We start from the raw sequence: 23851 nt of genomic DNA on the forward strand, positions 1-23851 counted from the left end.
CTAGAATACTCCCCCATAGGAATATCATCAGTATTCATAGTAACATTATGTGCATGTTTGCTTTTGTTTTCTTCATTTCTTGTGCATGCTTACTTATTATTACACGCGTATGTGCCAAATGAAGCAATCAAGGGTTCTTATAATGGTAATTGGATTAACTTTCTACCACTAGATGAATGAGCAAGAAATAAAGCCACAGATCAACCCTCATTGCAAGTTCCAAAAGGGAGGACCCAAAATGGGACCTAGTGCAGAAAAGAATTTAAGATGATTGGGATGAGAAAAAGGGGAGGATCTAAGTAAATAGATCCTACCCCAAGTTTTGTTTTAAAGAATAGGAATTCCAATGAGGACTTATTATGTCCTACCTACATCCCATTTAAGAAAAGTGCAAGGAAGATATGAAAATTCATCCTAAATACACAATTCACATTAAATTGCATTAAATAGGTGCTAAATGGTCATAAATTGAACTGTTTATAATTTAAGACAATACATTTTGCCTCCACTGTAACTGGATATGACATTACATGAATATGAAAACTAAAGTAAAGAAAAATTTTACTTAAGGAAAAAGGATATAACAAAGTCCACAATGTCAAGATCTTGCAAGGAAGTATTAGTACCCACAACCTACAGAACACATGTTAGTGAGAAATCCAAATCACCTAGAGCTTACTAAGAATGATTATGTGAAATTTATAGGTGCCTATATGCCCCACATTTCAACTTTCTCTTTAGGAAAGGTGAAACAAGGTGATATTAGCTAAGCCTATGGACCAGATATGAAGATTGATGAAAAGTACCTTCAAAACTAATAAGAAATTTATCAAAACTTCACTAAACCAACTCTAAAGGGCTGATAAGTGAATCAAAACTCCAATGCCTATAATGGTGAGGAAATCAGAGTTACGTAGCACAAGTTATGATGAAAAGAGTGAATACCTATTCTAAATGCATAGAAAGGAGAAACCCTAATTGTAACACTAATTTTTTTTCAAAAAGTTATAAATAGGTATGCTTACCATTCATTTGTTACCTATGTAGATTGGGAAAGTTGAAGAAAAGTCTTGAAGATGGAAAAGAAGGATATGGAGCCAACGTGGATGGAGGTTCTAAGAGAGGTCGTGATAGATGTTGAGACACTTCTTGAGGTAAGTACTAGTACTGAGCATATTCCACTTTGATTTTTATGTGCTTGAACTTTTCTGTATCAAATTTAGAGCTTTTTATGTTTATGAGATATGCACTTGGGAGGTAATTTCTTCAGTTTAGGCAGATGTTGAACTTGATCAAGAAAGTGAACCCTTCTTAGGGAAGTTGACCTTGATCATAAAAGTTGACCATGGTTAGGGAAAATTCATTCCTGATAAGAGAACTTGATCTTGATCAAGGGAAAGGTGACCTTGTCAAATTTGATTGGGCTTTCCTATAGTTTGTAGATCATGGTACTGGTGGATGATTTGGTGTGATTTGTAAGAGCTGCTGTCTCTATGGGTGCATCCAATGTCATAGGAGATGCACTTTGTTTGAGAGAGAATGTAGAGTATTATTGAGGACAACATCCATTTATTGAGAGAAGTGGCCCCGTATTAGGTAGGCCAACTATCGTATACAAGATTCCATCGAGGAATGATTCTATCCTTGATATAGAGGCGGATTGAGGATACATGTACATTCCATCTTCCAAGTGTAGATATTACATTGAGCTTAGAGGATGTGGACAAGATACTCTATATTCCTATTAGAGTGCTTCCAGTGAGGCCACATGCAGGTAGGGAGGTAGAGGAGATCTATGTAGATGAGGAGTATTGTGTGGGTTATTGATCATATATGAGATCTAGGAAAGACCACATCAATCTTCACCACATCATAGTGGGTCCTACTCCTTTGATTAGACAATGAATATGCTATGTAGTAAAATTCATCATGACCCCAATAGTAATGAGATAGTGTTTGTGACACCCTTTACTTATTTTGTATAAAAAGTGGAGACAGAGTGAGAAGTGATTGCATGGGGGAGGAGTATGCTAGAAATCTTATATTCAAAGTTGAGCAGACTTACCTAGCATTAGAGAGAAAACTTGACAATGTATACACTCTTACAAGTGTGGTTATTTGATCACTTTGAATGCACTTGACCAGTAGGAGTTCTAGTGGCATTAGAGTAGAGCCTTCCATGAGTATATTCTTATTCCTAGCATAGATATGGCAATTTAGAGATATGTTATATTGGAGAGCTAGATTTGATTGCATGTAAGGAGATGATATAGTATGGAGATCATACCTCCATAAGGCAGAGTGGCCTAAGACTGCATACTAGATGAGATACTCATAGAGGATGAGATTCCTAAAGGGATGGAAGAGTCATGTCATGATGTTGTATTACTATGATTGAGTACTGATGCATTGTGACATACAACATGTGTTAGAATCTATAGCCCACCAATATAACTGAGAGGGGGGGGGAGAGGTGAATCATTTATCCAACTATTATCACAATTATCAACCTTAATATAACTTAACCATTTGAACAATATAACCAGAAACCACAACAAGATACTCATGCACAATAACACTAGATGTGTTAATTAGGGAAACCCTTAATTAGAGGGAAAACCCCAGTGGAGATGGTGTATACGCGAAAAACTAACATGTTAGGAGCACGCATAAACAAGAAAACATTAGTAGCATATGCATATTAAAGATTCAAATAAGATTGGAAAATTACTAATTCTACTTTAGTTTTAAAACTATGTAATTGAAATGTTAGAGTCCTCATGCAACCTCAAAACAACTCAACAAGGGCATCCATAAGAGGCCTTGTTGGTGTGTTCTAGATTGTGGGATGTGAATGTGCTCTCCCAAACACAACCATTGAATGAATCCCAATGTAAATGAATATGAAAGATGACAAATGAAACTAAGCTAAGATGAATGAAGAATGTCTTCAAACAATGGCTATGGAAGCAACCATGTTTGAGAGCATTTAGGAATATGGAAGTGGATGTAAGAAGCAAATCTAAGAGTGCAATACTATCATGAATATGCAAATTAATGCAAGAAATAAACAACTACCAAAGGGTTAGTATTAAAAATCTCTAAAATAACTAGAAAACTCTAAGCACAACTAGCATGATAACAATGCAATGCAGGAGATGTGAAATGCTTGAGACAAGGGCTCTATTTATAGGTTTGAGAGAGGCCTTGGGGAGGTGGCATCTATGTGGCATCCAATAGGCCCCACAAGGGAGACATGGGCTAAGGGGACAAGCCATGCAAAGGTCAACATAAGCCTTTTTAGTGAAAGTGATGGCTCAAGGTTTGCTCAAACATGTGTGTGAGAAACCTTGGAGAAAGGAAAGGGGGACAAGTGTGTACGGGTGTAAGACTTTTTGAATAAAATAATAAAATGGAAGCTTTCTTGGATCTTGAGTTTCTCACACATATGTGAGCAAATACTTAAGGACTAAGATGTGTTTAGAAAGGTGTTTAGAATTAGTAAGTGAGATTAATTAATGGGTAGGCTTAGAAGGATGAGAGTGATGGGTGTAGACTAGGTTTTAGGATGGGATTAAGATTAAATTAAATAGGATTTAACTTAATCATAGGATTAAATAATTTAATAAAGTGGAGGGACATAAATAAATTAGAATTTATTTAAAAGGGATTTTATGGAGCACTATGTATTAAATAAATTTAATACATTAGAGGGGATGTATTTAAATTAAATTTAAATACATTAGGGAAGTGAACCTATCTAATTAAATGAATAGAAGAATATGACAAATATAATTAATTAATTAATAATCAATTATAGTGTCAAGGGAAATATTAAATCAACTAATATAGTGTTTATGACAATTTTAAGTGTCTACGACATAAAAGTTAGGCCTTGACCTTTTTCCATTGATATGTAACCCATAATAGTAAAACAAAGTGTTCAAGTATAAAATTCCTTTCAAACAAATTGTACATAAAATGTAATCAAGAAATCTATCGCACCTCCATTAAATGCAAATGCTAGTATTATATATGAAAAACTAATTAAAATGAAGGCTAAAATATGGTTGGTGAAAGATAAGTCCACTTTACAAAAGTGTAAGGAAATAAATCTCTTTACATAATAATCTTAAATAATTAGATAAATGCAATTGATAAATATACACTCAAGCTTGACTTAATTTAACTATGTCGATAGATTAAAATGCTATTTCTATAAATTAATCATTGTGAATAAAGCTTCTTTGCTTTGTCAATAACAATTTAATTTAATGTTGATGTCATGCATAATTCAATTGTGGTGGTAATAACAATTTAATTTAATGTTGATGTCATGCATAATTCAATTATGGTGGTTATTATCTAATAAATGCCTTAGGTTTTCTTGTCTAAAAAATCTTTGCTGGTTAGATTTGAGTCCCTTAAGATCAGACTTGAGTTTTGTGAGAGTGACTTGATGCCCAAAGATAAACTATAAATCATAAGAATGCTCTCAAAGTAAATTGTACCATATATTTCCTTACATTGTCCTTGATGTTTAGATTTGTAGAGGTGTTATTTACAAACAATTTATGAGAGTTTAACAAAACCCTAAGGACACATTTCTCTAAATTGATGCTCTTACTTAGATTGACTCATTAACTTAGTGAGCGAAAACAATATTTTGAAGCTTGCATCTAACATGAAATATAGGCTCTATCGTCCTATAGTAAACAAAGTGTATTCCAATTTTTCCTTCTTGTTAGAAATATATATCCTATGTCTATTAATAATGCAAATAGATGTCTTTAAATACCAAAACCTAACACCAAGTATCATAAATGTCTACAAGCAAACTGATAATGACTAATAGGAAAAGTAGGAGTCTAAACATTTGAATTTGAATTTGTTAAATTATGTATTAATTTCAAACCAATCAAAATTCATCTCAAGACACAAAAAAAACCTAGAATTAGTCAAAGCACGAAAAGTAATCTAAATATAGACATAGTAAATAATATAAAAATGACATATATATACAAAAATTGAAATAAACTAAGATTTAGTCATTAAAATAAAATTCCAACCATTACCTAAATTTAGGACAAAACTCACATTGATTAGTATATATGTTTAAGACATTCCTCGGAAATAAATCCAAAACTAGATAAAAATATACATAAGCATACAAATCTCAGCAATTAAATATAGGAAAAAGAAATTGATTTTAATCTAAAACCCAAAAAAATCATGGGTGGGGGAGTAGTTTTGACTGAAGGCCGTAAGAAAATCCAAGTCTAAGATAACGTGGTTTGACTTGACTGGTGTGTGATAATGATGAAATGAATCCAGGCAGGCCCGTGGAATCTTCGCCATTCAATTTTCTCTCCAAGACTTTGACGGGCGACTTTTCTAAATCTGATTTGACTCTTTTCATAATTATTAATTACTGTCTCGTCCTTCCCTTCCCTTCCCACTCATTTCCTTGAACCTTCTCTATCGCTCTTTCCATTGGACTTCATTGACCCTACATTATAAAGTCAACTAAGCTAACCCTAATATTTATTAAAATGTTACTTAAGTGCTAGTTATTTATTAATGGGGTGCTTTCATATCATTAAAGTAGGATGTTGCTATTTTTTTAACGAGTCTTTTGGGTAGGCTCACATTTGGTCCTCACTATGCAAGGTTTGATCTTTGTTTGTTCTATGCACGAGAGTTAGTTCAACATGTGAAGAGGTCTATGGGGCACCCTCAAAGAAGGGATCCCCTTAATAAATCTATTTATTTTTATTTTAAAAAATATTGAATCTTTAATAAATCAATTAAATAATAATAGTTTAAAGTGCTTTAATAATTTTACACATATTTAATTATTTAATTATTAATGTAAGATGAGTTTGAAAAATAATATGTACTTATAATTATTTTATTGTGTTTTTGATTAGTAATTGGTCTCTTTGTGCATTACTACTACTATTAGAACATCTGTGTAGGACTATTAGGACATTTGGCCAATGTACTAGCATTTTTGAGTGAATGACTACTGTGTATGTTCGAGTGGGTATCATAGCACACTTTGAAATGACCAATTTTTGTTCCTCCCACATTTGATGATATTTGTAGAGTATTTTGTAACTATCGAAAAGTCAAAAAATATTTTTTAACCTTTGAGCTCACACACAAGAACAACTAAAACAAATTGTTGAAAGATAATTTAACCTCTACAAGTGTGAGAAGTTACAATATGTATGTAAATATGCTCTTCTCCTAATGTAATTTTTTAAAAATGATTCCAGAAGTGAAGTAGCCTATGTACAATACCGTAGACATAAAATAAAAGCAAAAATACAAGTAGATCCTTTATAGTCAGTGCACAATATTGAACGATTTGTACATAGATGTGATAGTGGAAAACTTACTCCCGTCAGATATAAGCAATTAAACTTGGAACTCATTAGGGACTAAGAATTAGGATGTGCAAACCTTGTTTTAAATATACATAATACGAGTACTGATAATAATCCATATTACTGTACATAACCCTATGGAGCCCACATAGATTAAAAAATTTCCGCAGAAATCAAAGAAAAAGCAGCATTACCTGCCATATAGATTGTAGAAATCTGTTAATCGGATTACATATTGTCTGAAAGAGAATTTAGGGCAAATGAGAAAAAATGTGCTTGAATTTAGCGAGGGGAGGGATTAGGTGAGAGAGATGGCGTGTTGACTGGGGCGGCAGAGTCTTCCATTCGTATTCCTTCAATTTCCCTGCTCACCCGCTCTCATGGCCCCACTGTCCTCGTCTCTATTGACTCTCCCAATTTCCAACGGAGGCTGAAGAAAAATGGGCATCCATTAGGGCTTTCTTCATTCCTTCTGCTCTTCTTGCTTCAGCTTCTCGGAGGGCGGAAACTTCCCTCGCATCTCATAATCCCTGGGGCGGCAGATTGAAAGGCTGATTTCACTCGGCTCTGGGTGAACTTTGAAGTCAAGTGGGGGATTCATTGCCCGCCTATAGAATGGGCACGGCGGGATTGATTTGTACATAGGGGCGCTTCATTGAATTTTAGAATTTTACAAGCTCAAATCAACTGCTGGATTCACAAGCTCAGCCATGGCTAAGATTGATGTGGCGACTTGGGTTTTGTTTCAGCTGCTTCTATGCTCGATTCCATGCCTCAGCGCGTTGCCTCAAACCCCAGAGTTCGAAGAAAACGACATCCGATGCCTGAACGAGACGAAAGCACAATTGACGGATCCAAACGAGTCCCTTTTCACTTGGAGGTTTGGGAACAGCAGCCAGGGATTCATATGCAATTTTGTGGGAATTCAGTGCTGGCACAACGACGACGGTAAGGTGCTGAGCACAAAGCTGCCGAGCATGGAGCTTTCGGGGCATTTCCCCAGCGGGTTGAAGTACTGTGGGAGTATGACTAACTTGGATCTCTCTGGCAATAGTCTTTCGGGCAATATCCCGAGAGATCTATGCAAATGGCTTCCTTTTCTTGTCCAGATTGATCTCTCGTCAAATCAGCTTTCTGGCTCGATTCCTCCCGAGCTCGCCAATTGTACGTACCTGAATGTCCTCCATCTGAATGACAACCAGCTTAGCGGCTTGATTCCATGGGAATTTACGCGGCTGGAGCGGCTCAACGACTTCAATTTTGCAAACAACGAGCTCACGGGGCCAGTGCCCAGTAAATGGGCTTCTAATAGCTCGGACCTTTTTGCGGGAAACCCTGGGCTTTGCAACAAACCCTTAAACAGGGCATGCACAGGAGGCGGTACTACCAGCATGGGGGTTGTTATTGGGGGAGCGGCTGCGGGAGTATTGGTAGTTTGCTTGCTTGGCTTTGCCTTTTGGTGGTATTTTATCAGACTTACCCCGGAGAAACTCGCGGCGCTCAAGGACGAGAACAAGTGGGCAAAGAGGATTAAGGGCCCCAAGTCCATACAGCTCCATATGTTTGAGAAACCCATTGTGAAAATCAGGCTTGCAGATCTGATGACCGCTACAAATGATTTCAGCCCGGAGAAGATCATAGGCACTGGCAGGACTGGGACCGTTTACAAGGCTTCTCTGGCGGATGGATCTGTATTGGCGATAAAAAGGCTGAAACCCTCGGCCCAAACGGAGAAGCAATTCAAGTCGGAAATGAATACTTTGGCTCACTTGAGGCACCGGAATCTGGTTCCTCTTCTGGGCTACTGCGTTGCCGGGCAAGAGAAGCTGTTGGTGTACAAACACATGGTGAAGGGGAACTTGTGGGAGTGCTTGCACAATGATCATAGCTTGGACTGGACTAGCAGGCTCAGAATCGGAATTGGTGCGGCTAGAGGTTTGGCATGGCTTCATCACAGCTGCAATCCTCGTGTCATTCACCGCAACATAAGTTCAAGCAGCATCCTTCTTGACGAAGATTATGAGCCAAGAATAACGGATTTCGGACTCGCGAGGTTAATGAATCCTGTAGATACTCATCTCAGCACTTTCATCAATGGGGATTTTGGCGATTTAGGGTACGTAGCTCCTGAATACATGCGTACTTTGGTCGCTACTTTGAAAGGAGACGTGTTCAGCTTCGGAGTTGTTCTTATGGAGTTAGTCACAGGGCAAAAACCTATAGATGTTGTGACTGGAGACGAGAGCTTCAAGGGTAACCTTGTAGATTGGATTACTCAGCTTTCAAATAATGGACATGTCAAGGAAGCTATTGACAAATCCCTTGTGGGCGATGGACATGATGATGAACTTCTTCAGTTCTTGAGGGTTGCTTGTGCGTGTGTGCTGTCTGGGCCTAAGGAAAGGCCTTCAATGTATGAGGTCTACCAGTTGCTCAGAGCTATTGGTGAGAAGTACAATTTTTCAGACCAGAATGATGAGATTCCATTGGCAACGGGAACAACTGATGCTGACTATTCCGACGAGCTTATAGTGGCAAGGGACTCTGCATGAAAAATTTCTTTAGAAGTCAATATTGTTTATGGAAGAGTCTCCGATAGCAGGGACTAAGAAAAGGAGAAATTGGGAAAATCCCTCTCACGGTACATAAATGAGCAAGTTGTGGCCTTCAATGCCCGTTTCTGATTCCTACAGGTGCTCGCCTATATTTACTTTGTTTTTTAATTCAGTTAGATCTTCATGTAAAAGACCTCCACTACTAGGTTTGAGATTCTAAAGATTATCATGTATCATTATTTCTGTATTTCAAGATTGTGACCGGCTCAAAGTTGAACCTATTATCTTATATGTATTTTACCATTTCCTAAGGAGTGTTGTAGATATTTTGATGTGCTTTGGTTTCAGTAAACCTAACAACGAGAATCCATTGCAGATTGTGCTCCATCTGCTTCCATGCTTCATACTTCAATTACTGTTAATCTGCATTATTCTGTATTGCTAAGTTTCTATTATTCAATTTTGATGTTTTCGTTTTATTGCATTTTTTATCCTGTTTTTGGGGGTTGCAGACTGCAAGGTAACCAATAGTGATCAGGTAAGATTTGGAGATCGTTTGTCTTGTTTTTTAAATTACTTGCATTAGAATGACAGAATTACTATTACTATTTAATTTTTGTGATAACGGGCTGAGGATTGGGAAGCAACCCTCATTACCCTAGGTAAGATTTCAAAGATTGCCTTAAGCATTTTTAATTTTATTTTTTAAAAAGGGGTAAACGTTTTTCATCTGAGTTATGAACAGGTAAGATTGTCTTCAGCATTCTGATTCATTTCTTTTGCATTATAATGAAATGATTAGTCTTTTGAAATGAATATGCCGCTTTATGGGATCTTACTTTGGTTTTCATGATCTGTGCCATGCATTCATATCAAATGCAAAATGTTTGCAGGAACCAGCGTCAGGTGCATTTATAAATACAAACTACCTCAAAATAAAATCTTTCCCTCTCTTTTCCAAACAAGTCACCATTTGTTGCATATTTCCATTTGCGACTGCCATAAAAAAATCTAAATCTAGAATACAAATATGCAAGTTAGACATCAGACTTGTAATTTGCTTGCTTTGCTGTTGGAGTTTCAATTTAATGGCTTGCTAAGCTCTAACTAGAAATATCTACAGGTATTTTTAAGCTTCAACTTCATTGATCAATGGATTTTGTTGAAACATACGATGAATTATCCAAGCAGGTACAGTCTGAGCCAATTTGTACTTCTTAACAAGAATCATGAAGGCTTAATGTTTGACGTTGTCCAAGCTTAAGGCATAGCAGTCGTAATGGATTGTTTTTGTGATTAGTATCATAGGGGTATTATTTCAAGTTTTAGAAGGGCAAATTTGCCACTTTGTAGTACAGTTTATCTTTTTGAACTTATCAGGGATGTGAAATGCATTAAAACAATCGATGCCATGAATGGATCGGATCTTAATCAACCTGATTAGTTGATTGCTTATTCTTAAACATGAGCTACATAAATTCTTAAACATGAGCTACATAATTGTGTATGTGAAAGGTCGATTTATATAAACACTTGAAAATACAAACAAAAATCAATTCCAAAGATTAGATGCTAGAAGAATGGTGCTGTTTGATAGGAGTTCTTGACTTTAAACTGTTTTTAATGCTGTGGATAATGCTTAGTCTCGCTTTAGAAGTGAGGTGATCTTGTAAGGAATGCTCTGCTTTTGAAATTTCATATCCATAAAATCTGAAGCAGGATAAAAAGCTCATTTTGGTTTTGTTCCCCTACGCTTATCTCACTTGATGGTAGATGATTTGCGACGAAGGCTCTACTCATTTAATTTCATAACCATAATATCTAGGGCAGAATTAAAAAACTTGATTGTAGTTATAGTTTGAGCCGTTGTGAACAGTATTCTATTGCACACCTGGACCCGCTAGGACTTTGTACATGGTGGGGTGATGTATCTCTTGGCCATGTGTACCCTTTGTGACAGGTCAGTTGTGTCATCTTTCTTTAACCTCTTCTTCCATGGAGGAATATTTCGGTGTTTTTAGTTTGGGATTTGTTTTTTAATGGAGGTTCAGAACTGTGAGGCAGTCCAGCAGAGACACTAAGTCTGTGAGTTACCAACCAGAACAGGTGAGATAATTTTGGTTAGTAGAAAAAAGGCAACAAATTATATGTAAAATCGCTACCGACTGTTTGACAGTTTTAAGATTGTTATTACATTTAGATTGATTGATTTGATATCGATATTAAACAGAGGCCCACAAGCACTTATCCGCTGGGGTAACAAGGGGGCTTTTTGAAGGCTTCTTATTACAATCTGGGTGGGGCTCATTCCCAGTTTGTGGAGCAAATAAGATTTTATGATAATCTCGGAGAAATATTGAAATAAATCTTTAACATTATAATATTAGAAGGTCCTAATGGTTTCATGCATAGAATTATTGGTAGCCAGATTGAAATAAATCTTTAACATTATAATATTAGAAGGTCCTCACGGTTTCATGCATTAGAATTATTGGTAGCTTGGTTTTTTGCACACTGGTTATGATATTATAAGCCTATCATTTCATGATGTGACATTCTAGTAATCATAATTTGTTTTTTTGCATCTCATGGGAGAGATCATGTTTAGAAGTGCCTCTTTAGATATGATCTTCTTAAGGTGGAAGAGAAGAGTTCCTTCAAGAAGGTGCTTTTTTAGATTTACTAATAAACATCCGCCACACCCTGCAATGCATATTATAGATTATATCTTTGTTTTCTTCTTTTACTATTCTATTTCATTTAAATTCCACCAGAAGGCTTTTCTTGCCCAGCAGGGATTATATAGAGAAAACTTGGCAAAATCGAAATAAAGGGCAAAATTGAGTGGAATAATTTAAGAGTTCGTGACATCGAAACAAAAAACATGTGCGATTCTTGTTGAAGGGATCACCATAATTGACAAGATGGGATTGTCCCACTTGTCATGCATTGTTTTCCTTACAAAGTCTTGCTGAAATAACTCTTTTCATCATTGAGGAAAAAGTTTGTTGTATTTGTCACATATTAGAATACATGTGTACTCGTTTTTCATATTTGTATTTTTTAGTTGATGTGATTCAATTATTTATCATAATTATGTATTGATGAACAATGAACTTCAATATATATATACACATTGTAATCATTATAGTTATTTTGTGTATATACAAATTTTAAATAGTATATTTAGATTTCAATGATTTTATTTGTCATCTTTATACACAGTTTAATTGTTTCTAGATTCTGTCTAGCCTTAAGGTAGTAACGACACATGGGATCTTCATGCACACATAGATAAAAGAGTGATCATTTCAAAGTATCATCCAATATCTATTAAAAAATGTCTTAATAATTGTGCACAACTATCTAAAAAATTGCTGATTGTTATGCACAAATGCTCCAAAAATAGTGATAGGCTATAGTAGTACCAACAAAGTTGTACAACTCTAATTAAAGTATACACAATTCAAACTAATGTGATAAGTGTAGCCACCTATTTGTACATAATAAGTTAATTAAATTTTTTTTTGGGTTTTGTTAAAGCTAGGAATTGAGTTTAGTTTAGTGGACAATGATTGAATGGTCATTGGTCATGGTTATTTGTTGGGCGCCTTCCTCTATTTATAATGCTTTCTTTCTTGGATTTATATATATTTGTGCATACTTGATATTTGTTATTTTTATTGTATTTTATATCAAACTAGTGGTCCACTTATTATTTGCCTTAAATCACATGATTGTTAGTATACACAGAGGAAAATAATTAATTCTTTATTGGATGAGATTGGGGTGGTTATCTCTAACTCATCTCAACTTAGCTCCTTAGCTTCAAGTTTCTTCATACAACTTCTCACCAAGGTTAATTCTAGGGGCATCTTGATTATTCAAGACCAACTCCTCACCCACATCTTGCATGCAATTTATCACCTTGATAATGACCTCCTTTGCTCCAAGGTCTCTGATGAGGAAGTTTGTGATTATCTTTTCCAATGAGGAAGTTTGAGTGGTTGTCTTTTCCATTGGTCCTTATAAATCTCCTGTTGTGGATGGCTTTCCTCTGGCTCTCTTCCATGAATACTAGGACATTGTCTGTTATGATGTTATCATAGCTTCTATAAATTTTGTTGTACTGGGTAAGCTGTTAAGACAACTAAATAATACCTAGATTGTTTTGGTCTTAAAACACAATGATTTGAAATCTGTTCATGATTTCAAACCTATAAGTTTGGGTAATACCTTCTACAAAATCCTCACAAATATTTTGGTGAACATAATTAAACCGCTTCCAAACAAGATTATCAACCCAAACCAAAAGGGGTTTTGTTATACCCCAACCAAGAACCCTTGAGTAAACAACCTATTTAGACATACATTTGATATAATTTTTTTGAAACATTGGATGTACATAATACAATATGAATGTAGAAGCAAGCTATCTGTATACAACATTCTTAACACATAATCAAACATTAAATAAGAGTACTTTAATCCAACTTTCTCAAAGGTTCCCAAGATATAGTTACCTTAAACCACACCAATAACACTACTAGGTTATATCACATTCACCATGCTACACAATAAATAATGTACCACTAAACTAATCAACATGTTAAAATCATCTTTGACATATTATAGAACTAAATAGAGTTAAGAGATTATACTTCTTGACATACTCAACTAACAACAATTCTCGTTGCATAGTTGAATGACACTAACTCACTGTTTCATAATGACCATCAAATCCATGACCTATAACTAAACACATTCTAACCAGCTAGGTGCGGCACATTAGATACATGATCATAACTAAATACTTCATTAATATCTTAGCCGTGTAAATCATTAATTAAGAAATGAAATAATTATTTTAAGAACGTAAAGACAAACCCCAAGGGATCGGCCCATGTCTTGGGGGTTCATCATTGATGGCCTTGTTTACGCTCACACTCTGAGACTTAGTAGTTTGAGTTTTTAACTAGGAAACACAACATACTTGGTTCATCTAAACAAGGGTACACAATAAATTATGTTTAATTATAATAAGATACATAAGCAAGAATGCAACCCTTTTCTAGGGCACAACCTCAGATAGTTTCATTGACGACTGCCACCTACTTGGTGAAATGGTGATAAAGTTTGCGAAATAATTGATAACCCAACTCAAATTTTGTGGCATAGGATAGTGTTTGTAGTGTAAGATATTGTGTTCTCATCATCATTTTAAGTAAAGGAAATCTATCATCCTCATTTATGATTTCTCATAATTGGTTATCCTAGCAAGATGCAACTTGACATGGAACATTACTAAATAAAGACTTGACAACCAAAGCACGTTAATCAAATTTATGAATATCAAATAATGATTGCACACACACACATACACACCCTCTCTCCCTCTCTCTCTAACACTACGAGGACCATCATAATCCAAGGAATGGATAACATTGAATATGACCAATAATGTTATGATACCATTATGATCATTTAGAATAATCTTAATGTATAACCAATGGGAACATCTCAACATACATGTCATCAACAGTATAAGCATCTTACATTTGACTATAATATCATAGACAATAAAATGAAGGTATATTATATTAAGGTCATAGACAATAAAATGAAGGTATATTATATTAAGGTTAGTGGACCACTAATTCTAACACTAATGACAATAAAAGTGTAGGAGCATCACAAATCCTTAATTGATGACCTTCAAACAATCAAACGAAGTTGGTTTCTAATTTATACATATGATGATTTAAAAAAGGCAATAACTCATTTAGAGCAAATAAATAAACATAGTTAAGTCTATGAACATAATAAGATAACGCTAATGACGATTCCTCATAATAACATACTATCCCATATTAGATTTTGATCTTTATATACAATTTAATCCAAACTATTGTTTTAATTACGACCACTACAACACCATTCTTGTGCCTTGAATACACAATACACATACCCAACACTTGACGTAAGGTTTTAATTCCACCTTTTACTCTGATCTCGATACGACATAATAGTAATGTGAAGAATTAACTTTACTAAACGGATATAATAAAGCATTGAACATAAAACAATATTCACAATTCATTTTTCTAAACCTTATTTTATAAACTTAAGACTTAGTTATATATAAAATAAATAAATATCTATAAAACAACTTTAGTTAAGATACTTGAGTAGTTATATTATATTTTTGAAATGCTAACTAAAATTATTTCAATTAATATTAAAATAAAAATAAAAATTACATAAATCAAATCTAATTATAAGATAGAGTATTCCTTACCATTGGATATGTAAATTGCAATCTAAAAATAATACATTGCAATTCAAACAACAACTAATTTACTAATGGTGGCAACAAGGGTAAGAAAATGTATGTAGCAAAAATGTCATGGTAATTCCATTTAGAAAAACAATACACCCATAGCAGCCTATGTATAATTTATTTATTTATTTTTATTGATATACCTTTCTACTAAATTCTAGATTCAAGTTCATATGCTATGGACAACTAGATATGTAAGCCAATATATGAATTGATATCATTGTTTTTTATTATGATATTATGTAGATGTGAAATGTATTGGTGTTAATCAATTTAAAATGTGGTTGAAGAGCCAAACCCTCTCAGGAATCCTTGGGTAATGATTTGCTATTTTTTTAAACAATGTACAATGTCTAAAATAAATTTGTACTCATAAAGATATTGAGTTGTTCTAAAGCTAAAGTACATTAGTGGCTTATTATAGAAAATAATACATCTCAATAGAAAATTTAAAATTCATAATGGCACACCTCTTCCTTTAGTGATTAATTAGTAAAACATGCACCTTATTTTTTGTTGTTGTTTGTTGGAGTAGGAAAATAAAAGGGTACCTGATGAAGATTGATAGTCAACACACACACACACACACACACACACACACACACACACACACACACACACACACACATTAGTGTACCCTCTAAAAATGGAAGCACCCATTAGCTCCTTTCCTTTAGTGATGTTATGGACCATGGATGGATTCGTACTCAATCCACTCTTTTTCTATGTTTTTCTCACATCTTCCATTTTCATCAATGCAGAGCCTAGGGTTAGCTTCTTATGGACCAACCCTAGAATAAGTCTACCCATTCCAAACTAGGTTGACCAGGTCAACTTGTTCCTGATGGTAAAAAAATTGTTCTTTTTCTTTATTTAACTCTTGGGTGCCTAAATTTTATGAACAATGTTTGGTTACAATAGTTGGAAAGTTGCTTCTAAGAAGACTAACTTTCCTTTGAATTATTAGTTACAACTCCCTATTGCAAATTTGCAATGAATTATGGTTGTTCCTAAATCTAAAAAGGGGGTATGTTCTTAACTCGAGAATAGGAGAGGTAAACCGAGCCAAACCTGTACAAGATCTAACTTAGGCAAGAAAAGATTTCAGAAGATAAATTAAGTTTATGAACTTACACATCTTATGAACTCATAAGACTTAAAGATTCAATATTGCATAACAACTAATGCCAACTGATTCAGCGAAAAACTAAATATGGAGAAAGAAAGATTAACTTGAAGGAAACATCTAAGGGATCTCCCTTGAACCTATGATGACAATACTTATCATATTCAGTTTGCTGCCTCAAAACAAGGGAATGGAGCTCTATTCGTTCCTTGTTTTAATTCAGATAAAAGAGAAAACAAATAATTAACAACTAACAGAATGGAACATAAAATAATTGACACAAAATACCATTCAATTGACTCTGCAACATCAAGTATTTCACACCAAAATTTGCTGACCTTTTATTAATCTTTCAGTATAATACATATAGGGTTCTGAGATGACCGTTACAAAAGAAGTTCAATCGGCTCATCTCCTAAAAAATGACAAATGGTAAGGAGCCAGTTTGTCTATTACAATGATTACAACAAAATATGAAAGAGGCAAAATATGACTCACTTTGCCTTCTTTCCCTTTTCTGCTTTTGTCCTATAGGCCTTAGCGGCTGCAATGATTGGAATTAGTTCTTCATGCCTATGGACATGTACATTAGTATATCTCAAGAGCCATTTAGAATGATCTTTGGCCAAATCCTTGACAACACTCAAATGATCTTGTATTTCCTCCATGGCCACGTGTACACAACCACCAAGTTTTTGGAGTTCGAAAACTTCGTTCTGATGAGCGAAAGATATATTTGTCAGGCTATCTATGAAGTTCGAGAAGTTTGATTCCATGACATGTATTCCAATTATTCCCTTTCCTTGACCACTAGTTTGCGAGTCTATATGCAAGCCTCTCAGGAGTTCATAGTCTCTATCTTTATCTTTCTTCACTTTAGCTTTGGTTTCTTTGAGCCCTTCTTCTACTACTAAGATCATTTCAGACTTGAACTGCATGCTTTGACACCATTCAAATAAAGGCTCATCTCCTTTAGGCAGGATCTTTGCTTCTATAGCCTCCTTAGTCTTCATATGAATAATCATCTTCAATAGAGAGACACAATCTTCACTCTTTATTCTCTCCATGGCCAAAGTGGCTCTATTTGATGAAATATTATCCTTCTCAGATTCCAACCTCAATATAGCATTGCCAATTTCCTCTATAATGGAAAGTCCCTCCAACTTGAGTTTCTCACTTCATTATCTACCGATCTTCCAAAAATGTGTCTTCTTGGAGTTTAGAGATGAGTGCTTGAACATCTGCAGCAATGGGATCTTTAGTAATAGGCATTCTAGAGATGCTTGCTAACGGGGTGACCAGTTGCTTGATGAAGCCATTCACTTCTTGTATTTCCTCCTTCATCCAGACCTTTAACAACTTAAGGCTCTCCAACTATCCTTCAATCACTTCATTTGTCGACTTCCATAAGCCAACTTTGGTATATGTCTGACCTCCCCAAGATCCACTGAATGCTAAGTAAAATCATCAGTAGACATATCCTTTATCCTTCCCTCCTTGGCAGGCTTTGCTATCTCCATTGTTAGATGCCCTATTTTAGGGTCTTGTCCGAGAATGGATAATGTCTTTTTCTTCTTAACCTTACTCAATGCTACTCCAGAGCGGATAGCAAGAGATAAGGTATCCTTGTTGGGGGCTCCTTCATCTTTCCTTTCTCTTCCTGTCTAGAGTATCTTCCAACCATGAATCTGTGCTTATCACTTTGGAGGCCATTCAAAGTGATTCTATGCTAAACATCTTTCTCTTGATTGGAGTTATAACTTTCACAGTTGAAGAGAAGGGATTCTTTGGGGGTTGTGAAATGAGCTTCAAAGAATCTTGGCCTTTGTCTGCCTCCGAAGTCTTCTTTGTCACCTCATCAGATTCAGTGGATTCGCTACCACTACTTACTCCATCTCCTAAATCCACTACCTGCACTTGAGGACTACTTGGCTAGAGAAGTGCAACACTTGTAGATGGAACTGGACTACTATGAGGTGAGGGGACTAGAGTAGCTGTAGTATCTTTAGGATCTTTTGCTTTCTTCTTCTCGGCTTTTGTTGGAGTTCCAACCATTGGAAGGGAGCTATCATGAAAAGTTTTAGCCAAAGGAATATTCTTCTTGGAAGGTTGATCACCTCTGCTTGATGCTTGAGCCAATCCTTGAGTGATAGCCAAGGTTACACTTGATGTGCCACCTTGAGAGGAGGAAGCCATTGCAGTTGTTGGAGAAGCTTGAGCAGGTGTGCTTTTACTTCAACTCCTTCTGGCTGTGGTCCATTCGACCCACTTCCTCGTCCTTTTAATAATCTAGGCCATCATGATCTCTAGCTCTTCTCCAGTATCTTCATAAGGTTCAGAGCTGATAGGAATATTTCTTAGATTTGTTACATAGGTGTTACTGTACATATTCTGCCCATCATCTTCTACTCCTTCAACATTGATATTAACTTTATACATCCTCACTTGATCTACTACAAGTCTGGCGAAAGCATGATCATGACCCTCAAACTCATCCTTGCAATCGACTCAGTAGTCTTCAGTGGTGGTGATGTGTTTGATCACACTTCCAATATGCAACACCTCCCTTGCATATCCATTCAGATCAAACATAAGTCTTAAGACCTCATACATCTCCAATTTATATTTCAATTCGAACACATTTAGCATGTTCTTTGCATTAGAACGAGACTCACAACTAAAAGCTCCCACCTTCGTAGGAAACTTGTACCCTTTCTTCTTCAAACTCCCGCTTAACACGTTCACTTGGATTGCTTGCCACACAATCTCAATCAGCATGATCATATCACTAGGATATCTTGACAACTTCAATGGAAAGCCATCAAAAGTTGCAAGATGAAAATATGAAAAGGATGAGAACTGGATGAAATAACTCCCAAATTGGTTAATAGTTGCCATGGTTTCAGGGCTAAATCTCCTCTCTGGACATCCCTGTAGGTCCCTGCAAATTTTCATGGCGAATGCATCGTTAACTCTTATATACTCTACATAGCTATTTTCCAATTGTAAACATGGGTAAAATTCATAAGACTTCACATCATAAGGAAAATTTTCCACCCTTGGGAGGCTTGGCCATAATTGTAAAGAAGCTAACATGTAAATGAGGAAGGAGGACATGTAGAATGTGTTGTAGAATTTTGCAACACTAAGAGCATTGGGTAGAATCTCGCTTACCTCATGAGCCCAATCAATATATTGGGTATCAGAGCAGATGACTTGTAGCAAAAAAAAATATTGCTCAACAAAGTTTAAAACTTCAACCTTACCTTTCAATCTATGTAAGAGGACCATGATGTCGACAATCTCAGGTTTGAGATTAGTCCCAAACAGAGTTTTAGGAACCTTACTCCTGGTGCTCCATGGTTTTTGAAACCATGATTGCATGATCTTTTTTTTTTCAAATCATCTTCTTCACAGAGAATTCAGAAATGGCTCCTCCAAATGTCCAATTTGAAAATTCTTCCTGTTCCAAAAAATGAAGGCAATTCACCATAGTTTTCCTATCAATGGAGATCAATACCGTGTCATCTGGCAATACAATTTGTCTGGTGTTTGGATTGTAATGAATTATACATTCATAGATTAATTTTGGAGCCTAAACTGCTAAAGGAAAACTAGCTGCCTTAACAAACCCGCATCCTCAGAGCTTCTCAATAATGGGATGGATTGGCTCTGATCTTAATCTCTTCTAAAAATCTTGCGTCTCATAGAAACAAAGAGAAGTATTCATGAAATTTCGCAGTGAAGACTTAATTTCATTCAACCTGTTGAAACTGACAAATCTAGTTGCCATTTTTGTTTGAGAATGAATTTTGAATCCAAAAAAAGGAAAATAATAGAAAATACTTAGATACTGTCTTTTTGAAAAAGTTGTGCAAATTAATAGAATAATAGTTCAAAAAAGAGTGGTAGTTTTTGTAACAGTTCATGTTTCCATCTATATAGGATTTGCAATTCATCCGTTGATCTTCAGAATTTGTGCCACATGAATGAATTGAAGGAGAGATTCGTTGGAACAATAAATGCATGGTTTTAATGGATATCTTAGTGTCTTTTCACTGTTCTGTTGGCCAAATGGTAACTTTCTATCTTCCCATACTTACTTTCCCACTTCCCTTTAAGTTTTGAGAAGTTACAAATAGAACCCTCCAAGAGAAAATATCTGCTGAGTTGGATTCTTCTTAATAACTCTTTCCCACAATAGTTAGAATATTTCCTATCATCATCTTGAGAAGTTTTGTTCACAAATTGTGGGTCCAATCTACTCACAAACTTGATTTTCTTTATAATTCGAATTTTTTATATCCTCATGGGCTGAAAAGCCACCGAGGAGAAGACAATTTCCATTTCTCCGCCCAGGCTTCCCTTTTACTTTACCTTTTGACTATTGTTTCCTTTGGGTTTGGAGATATCCAAAAGGAGTGGGAAAATTCATTAGGGACCCACCTTTTGTCTCCTTTCCTTTAGAATTGCCTTTTGCGAAAACTGACTTCATGGGTTGAAATCTCACCGAGGAGATGTTAGTTTTGAGTTTTTTGCCTGGGATGATTATAAGAGTTGTGACAAATCCTGAACATTCCTAGAGTTAGATAATCATAAAGGAACATGAATTTCCCATAGGTCATCTTATTATTTTCTTATTTTGATCCAACTACACCATTTGGCACTCTTCACAGGAAATTGTCTTCATGGGTTGAAAACCCGCTGAGGAGAAGACGAAGTCCAAATTTTCACAAGCTTCTATTTTTATGAGAAAATGATAGACCGCAAGTAGATGAATCTCTATAGATGATCTTTGCACAAGCAATGTGAATCTCCATCGGATTGGGTACTAAGCTACCCGCACAATCCCTCCACATAAAGGAAAAACCACCCAACTATGAAATGCGGAGAAGGGGAAAATGAAAAATTTGATGAAGACTCTTTCCACCTAAGGAAGCTTAGACCTGGACTTGAACACACCTAGGAAATTACTAAGACACAAGAAATCACTTTGACTACTTCGGTACAAAATGAAAAGTGGGACAACAGTTCCCCAAGGATTTTGAATCCTAGGACTAATTTTATCTCAGGGTTACAAATTAGGAAATTAGATGAGCTCATTGGCTTGTTTTATTTTCATGCATGAAAACTAATATTAAAGGCAACATAAGCACCTCATTTTCACAACACTAGACATTACAAGACATCCACTAGAAAGTGCATCAATCACAAAACATTCTTAAGGATCTAAGAAAGAAGATTTTCATCAAGCATTCAAGGCATTCAAAGATTCAAGGATCCTTTATGAGCATTTCCTCTTCAAGATCTAGTGTTTTTTTGGCCATCAAGGGAGAAGATAAACATTGAGGCATTCATTATCTTTTTCATTGAGACACATTTACATCCATGACTCCATGATGTGGTTTTGATAGATCCACTACATTGTGGAGATTTCCTACATCCTCCATTGCGAAATCAACATCTACAATACACAAACATTACAAATCCTGATTGACATAGGTTTCTACAAGCAATGTGAATACTTGCATTTGTCTTTCTTTCCTTATATGTTTTACATTTCAATTTCAAGGTTGATTCCTCAATCTAGTGATTGAAAATGGAAAGCCCTTATCCATAAAAAAAATTAAAAAAATTATGTGTGTAGGAGTAGGACAACCGAATTACAACCACAAATCTAGAAATTACTTGATTAAACATTTCTAAAAAGGCATAATCCCTTGAGGTGAGTACTTTATCATTCATTTCACCTTTTAGTCTAGACCTATTTCCATATCTAAATTGGGCTAATTGCATATATTTGGCACCTATATCTATCTTATGCATCTCATTTAATCAATTAGTTTAATTTCACATTTATATTTACACATCTTTAATCAAATCAACATTGCATGAAATAGGACTTGTTTGTGTACTTCCTTGATATAATTTGGGTTTAGCATTGGCATCCCTTTATTTCTTTGAGGTTTGCTAATATAAGTTGAGTTATTTTGAGAGTTATGTTTGGAAGCCCCTCTTTCTATTGCATTTTGAATGTTAGTGTGGAAGTGGTTAGTTAATGAACTCATCTCATATAGTTTGTATTGTTAAATTTATTAGCCTCCACTTCCCAACCAAACAATGAGAAACCCTACATCCTTTAGTGTTGAAGAGACACTTCCATTAGTAAATGATTCTTTAGTGGAAACAAATCATAAATCAACTACTCCATGATTAATCACACTGTTCTAGTTTGGCTGTAATCTTCTTAAAAATATATATTATTTAAAAGAATGATTTTTCCAAGTTTCTAAGGAAATGTTCTCATTAAAAATATCATCCATGTAGCCCTTTCTTGAGTTCTATAAAATGATGAAATTAATTTTCTACTTTATTTTTGTGAAGGAAAAAGATTATCCCCATTATTTAATTCATTAAATAATATGACAATTTTTGTTTTTAAATTATGTTTTAATTTAAAATAATGAATATAATTGAATTAAGTTAAAACATTTACTTCATAATTAAAACATTTACAATTCTTGATAACTTCTGTAATGATTTAAATAAAATAATTATTTAATGACTATTAATATTACAACATATCTTGTGATTTATTTATTAATGAATTAATAAATTTGCCAAAATAAATAAATCAAAGAAGATATTTACATTCATATTATCATTCTTAACTAGAAAACTAGTAGGGTACTCAAAATAATACATCTATATATTAACCATCAAAATAACAAAAATATGTATATAATTTTATACAATATATTTAATTATCATAAATTCTAGAAAGATGTACATCACAACTTTTTAGAAAAGAGGGAGGGTTTACTTACCTGTATTGCTGCTCATTGATATAATTACCAGTACCACTCAAAGAGTTAGAGATTAAGAGGCACTACTGTACCATCTTAAAATGGACACACTTGCCTTTTAAGACCTTTTAGCTCCCTCCTCTTCATGATTCCCTCTTTGAACCATGGATATGCTCATGCTTTGCTCTCTTTTCCTCTTCTCTCTTCCATCTTGTTGAGTTGTCATTTTGTACGATGATTAATGACAAGAAACCTTTCGAACTCCTCTCTTGAAACGCTAATTTGGGATCAACTTCAAGGTTCTAGGCGATCTTGCAACCTATTGGAATCTGCTATGTAGAAGATAAATGTGTTTGTTCATAAGGAGACCTTTGCTAGATTTGACCAATTTTGGATAAGATGTGGAATCTGTTTGCTATCTCAAAAGAATAAGCACACAATAAGAAATATATTTTTCTATTTTTTTGTTTTTTAATGAATGCAATTTAACAATGCAAGTATATGAATTCCTAAATTAACCAAGTGTTTGTAAAAGAAAATAACGAAGATAGGGTAACAAAAAGTTTAAGCAAATAACTTGAAAAGTAAATCCCTAACGAACATAAGCCATGGAAACAACACATCTGCAAGTT

At 34.9% G+C, this 23851-nt stretch overlaps 1 protein-coding gene across 1 annotated transcript; it reads left to right on the plus strand.

Moving 5' to 3' along the window:
- The first annotated feature begins 6605 nt into the window (after positions 1-6605).
- LOC149552277 (putative inactive receptor kinase At1g27190) lies at positions 6606-9258 on the plus strand. The gene has a single exon (XM_089787801.1). The coding sequence runs from the start codon at positions 7103-7105 to the stop codon at positions 8942-8944; it is 1842 nt and encodes a 613-aa protein (XP_089643927.1). The 5' UTR covers positions 6606-7102; the 3' UTR covers positions 8945-9258.
- Positions 9259-23851: the final 14593 nt, after the last annotated feature.

Source organism: Cupressus sempervirens, chromosome 6 (genome assembly GCF_028749045.1).
Source record: "Cupressus sempervirens isolate cs-2001-9-10 chromosome 6, ASM2874904v1, whole genome shotgun sequence".
Lineage (NCBI taxonomy): Eukaryota > Viridiplantae > Streptophyta > Pinopsida > Cupressales > Cupressaceae > Cupressus > Cupressus sempervirens.

What these genes read in the sequence shown, in the direction of transcription:
- LOC149552277 (XM_089787801.1), top strand. Translation starts at nt 7,103, where the DNA reads ATGGCTAAGATTGATGTGGCGACTTGGGTTTTGTTTCAGCTGCTTCTA.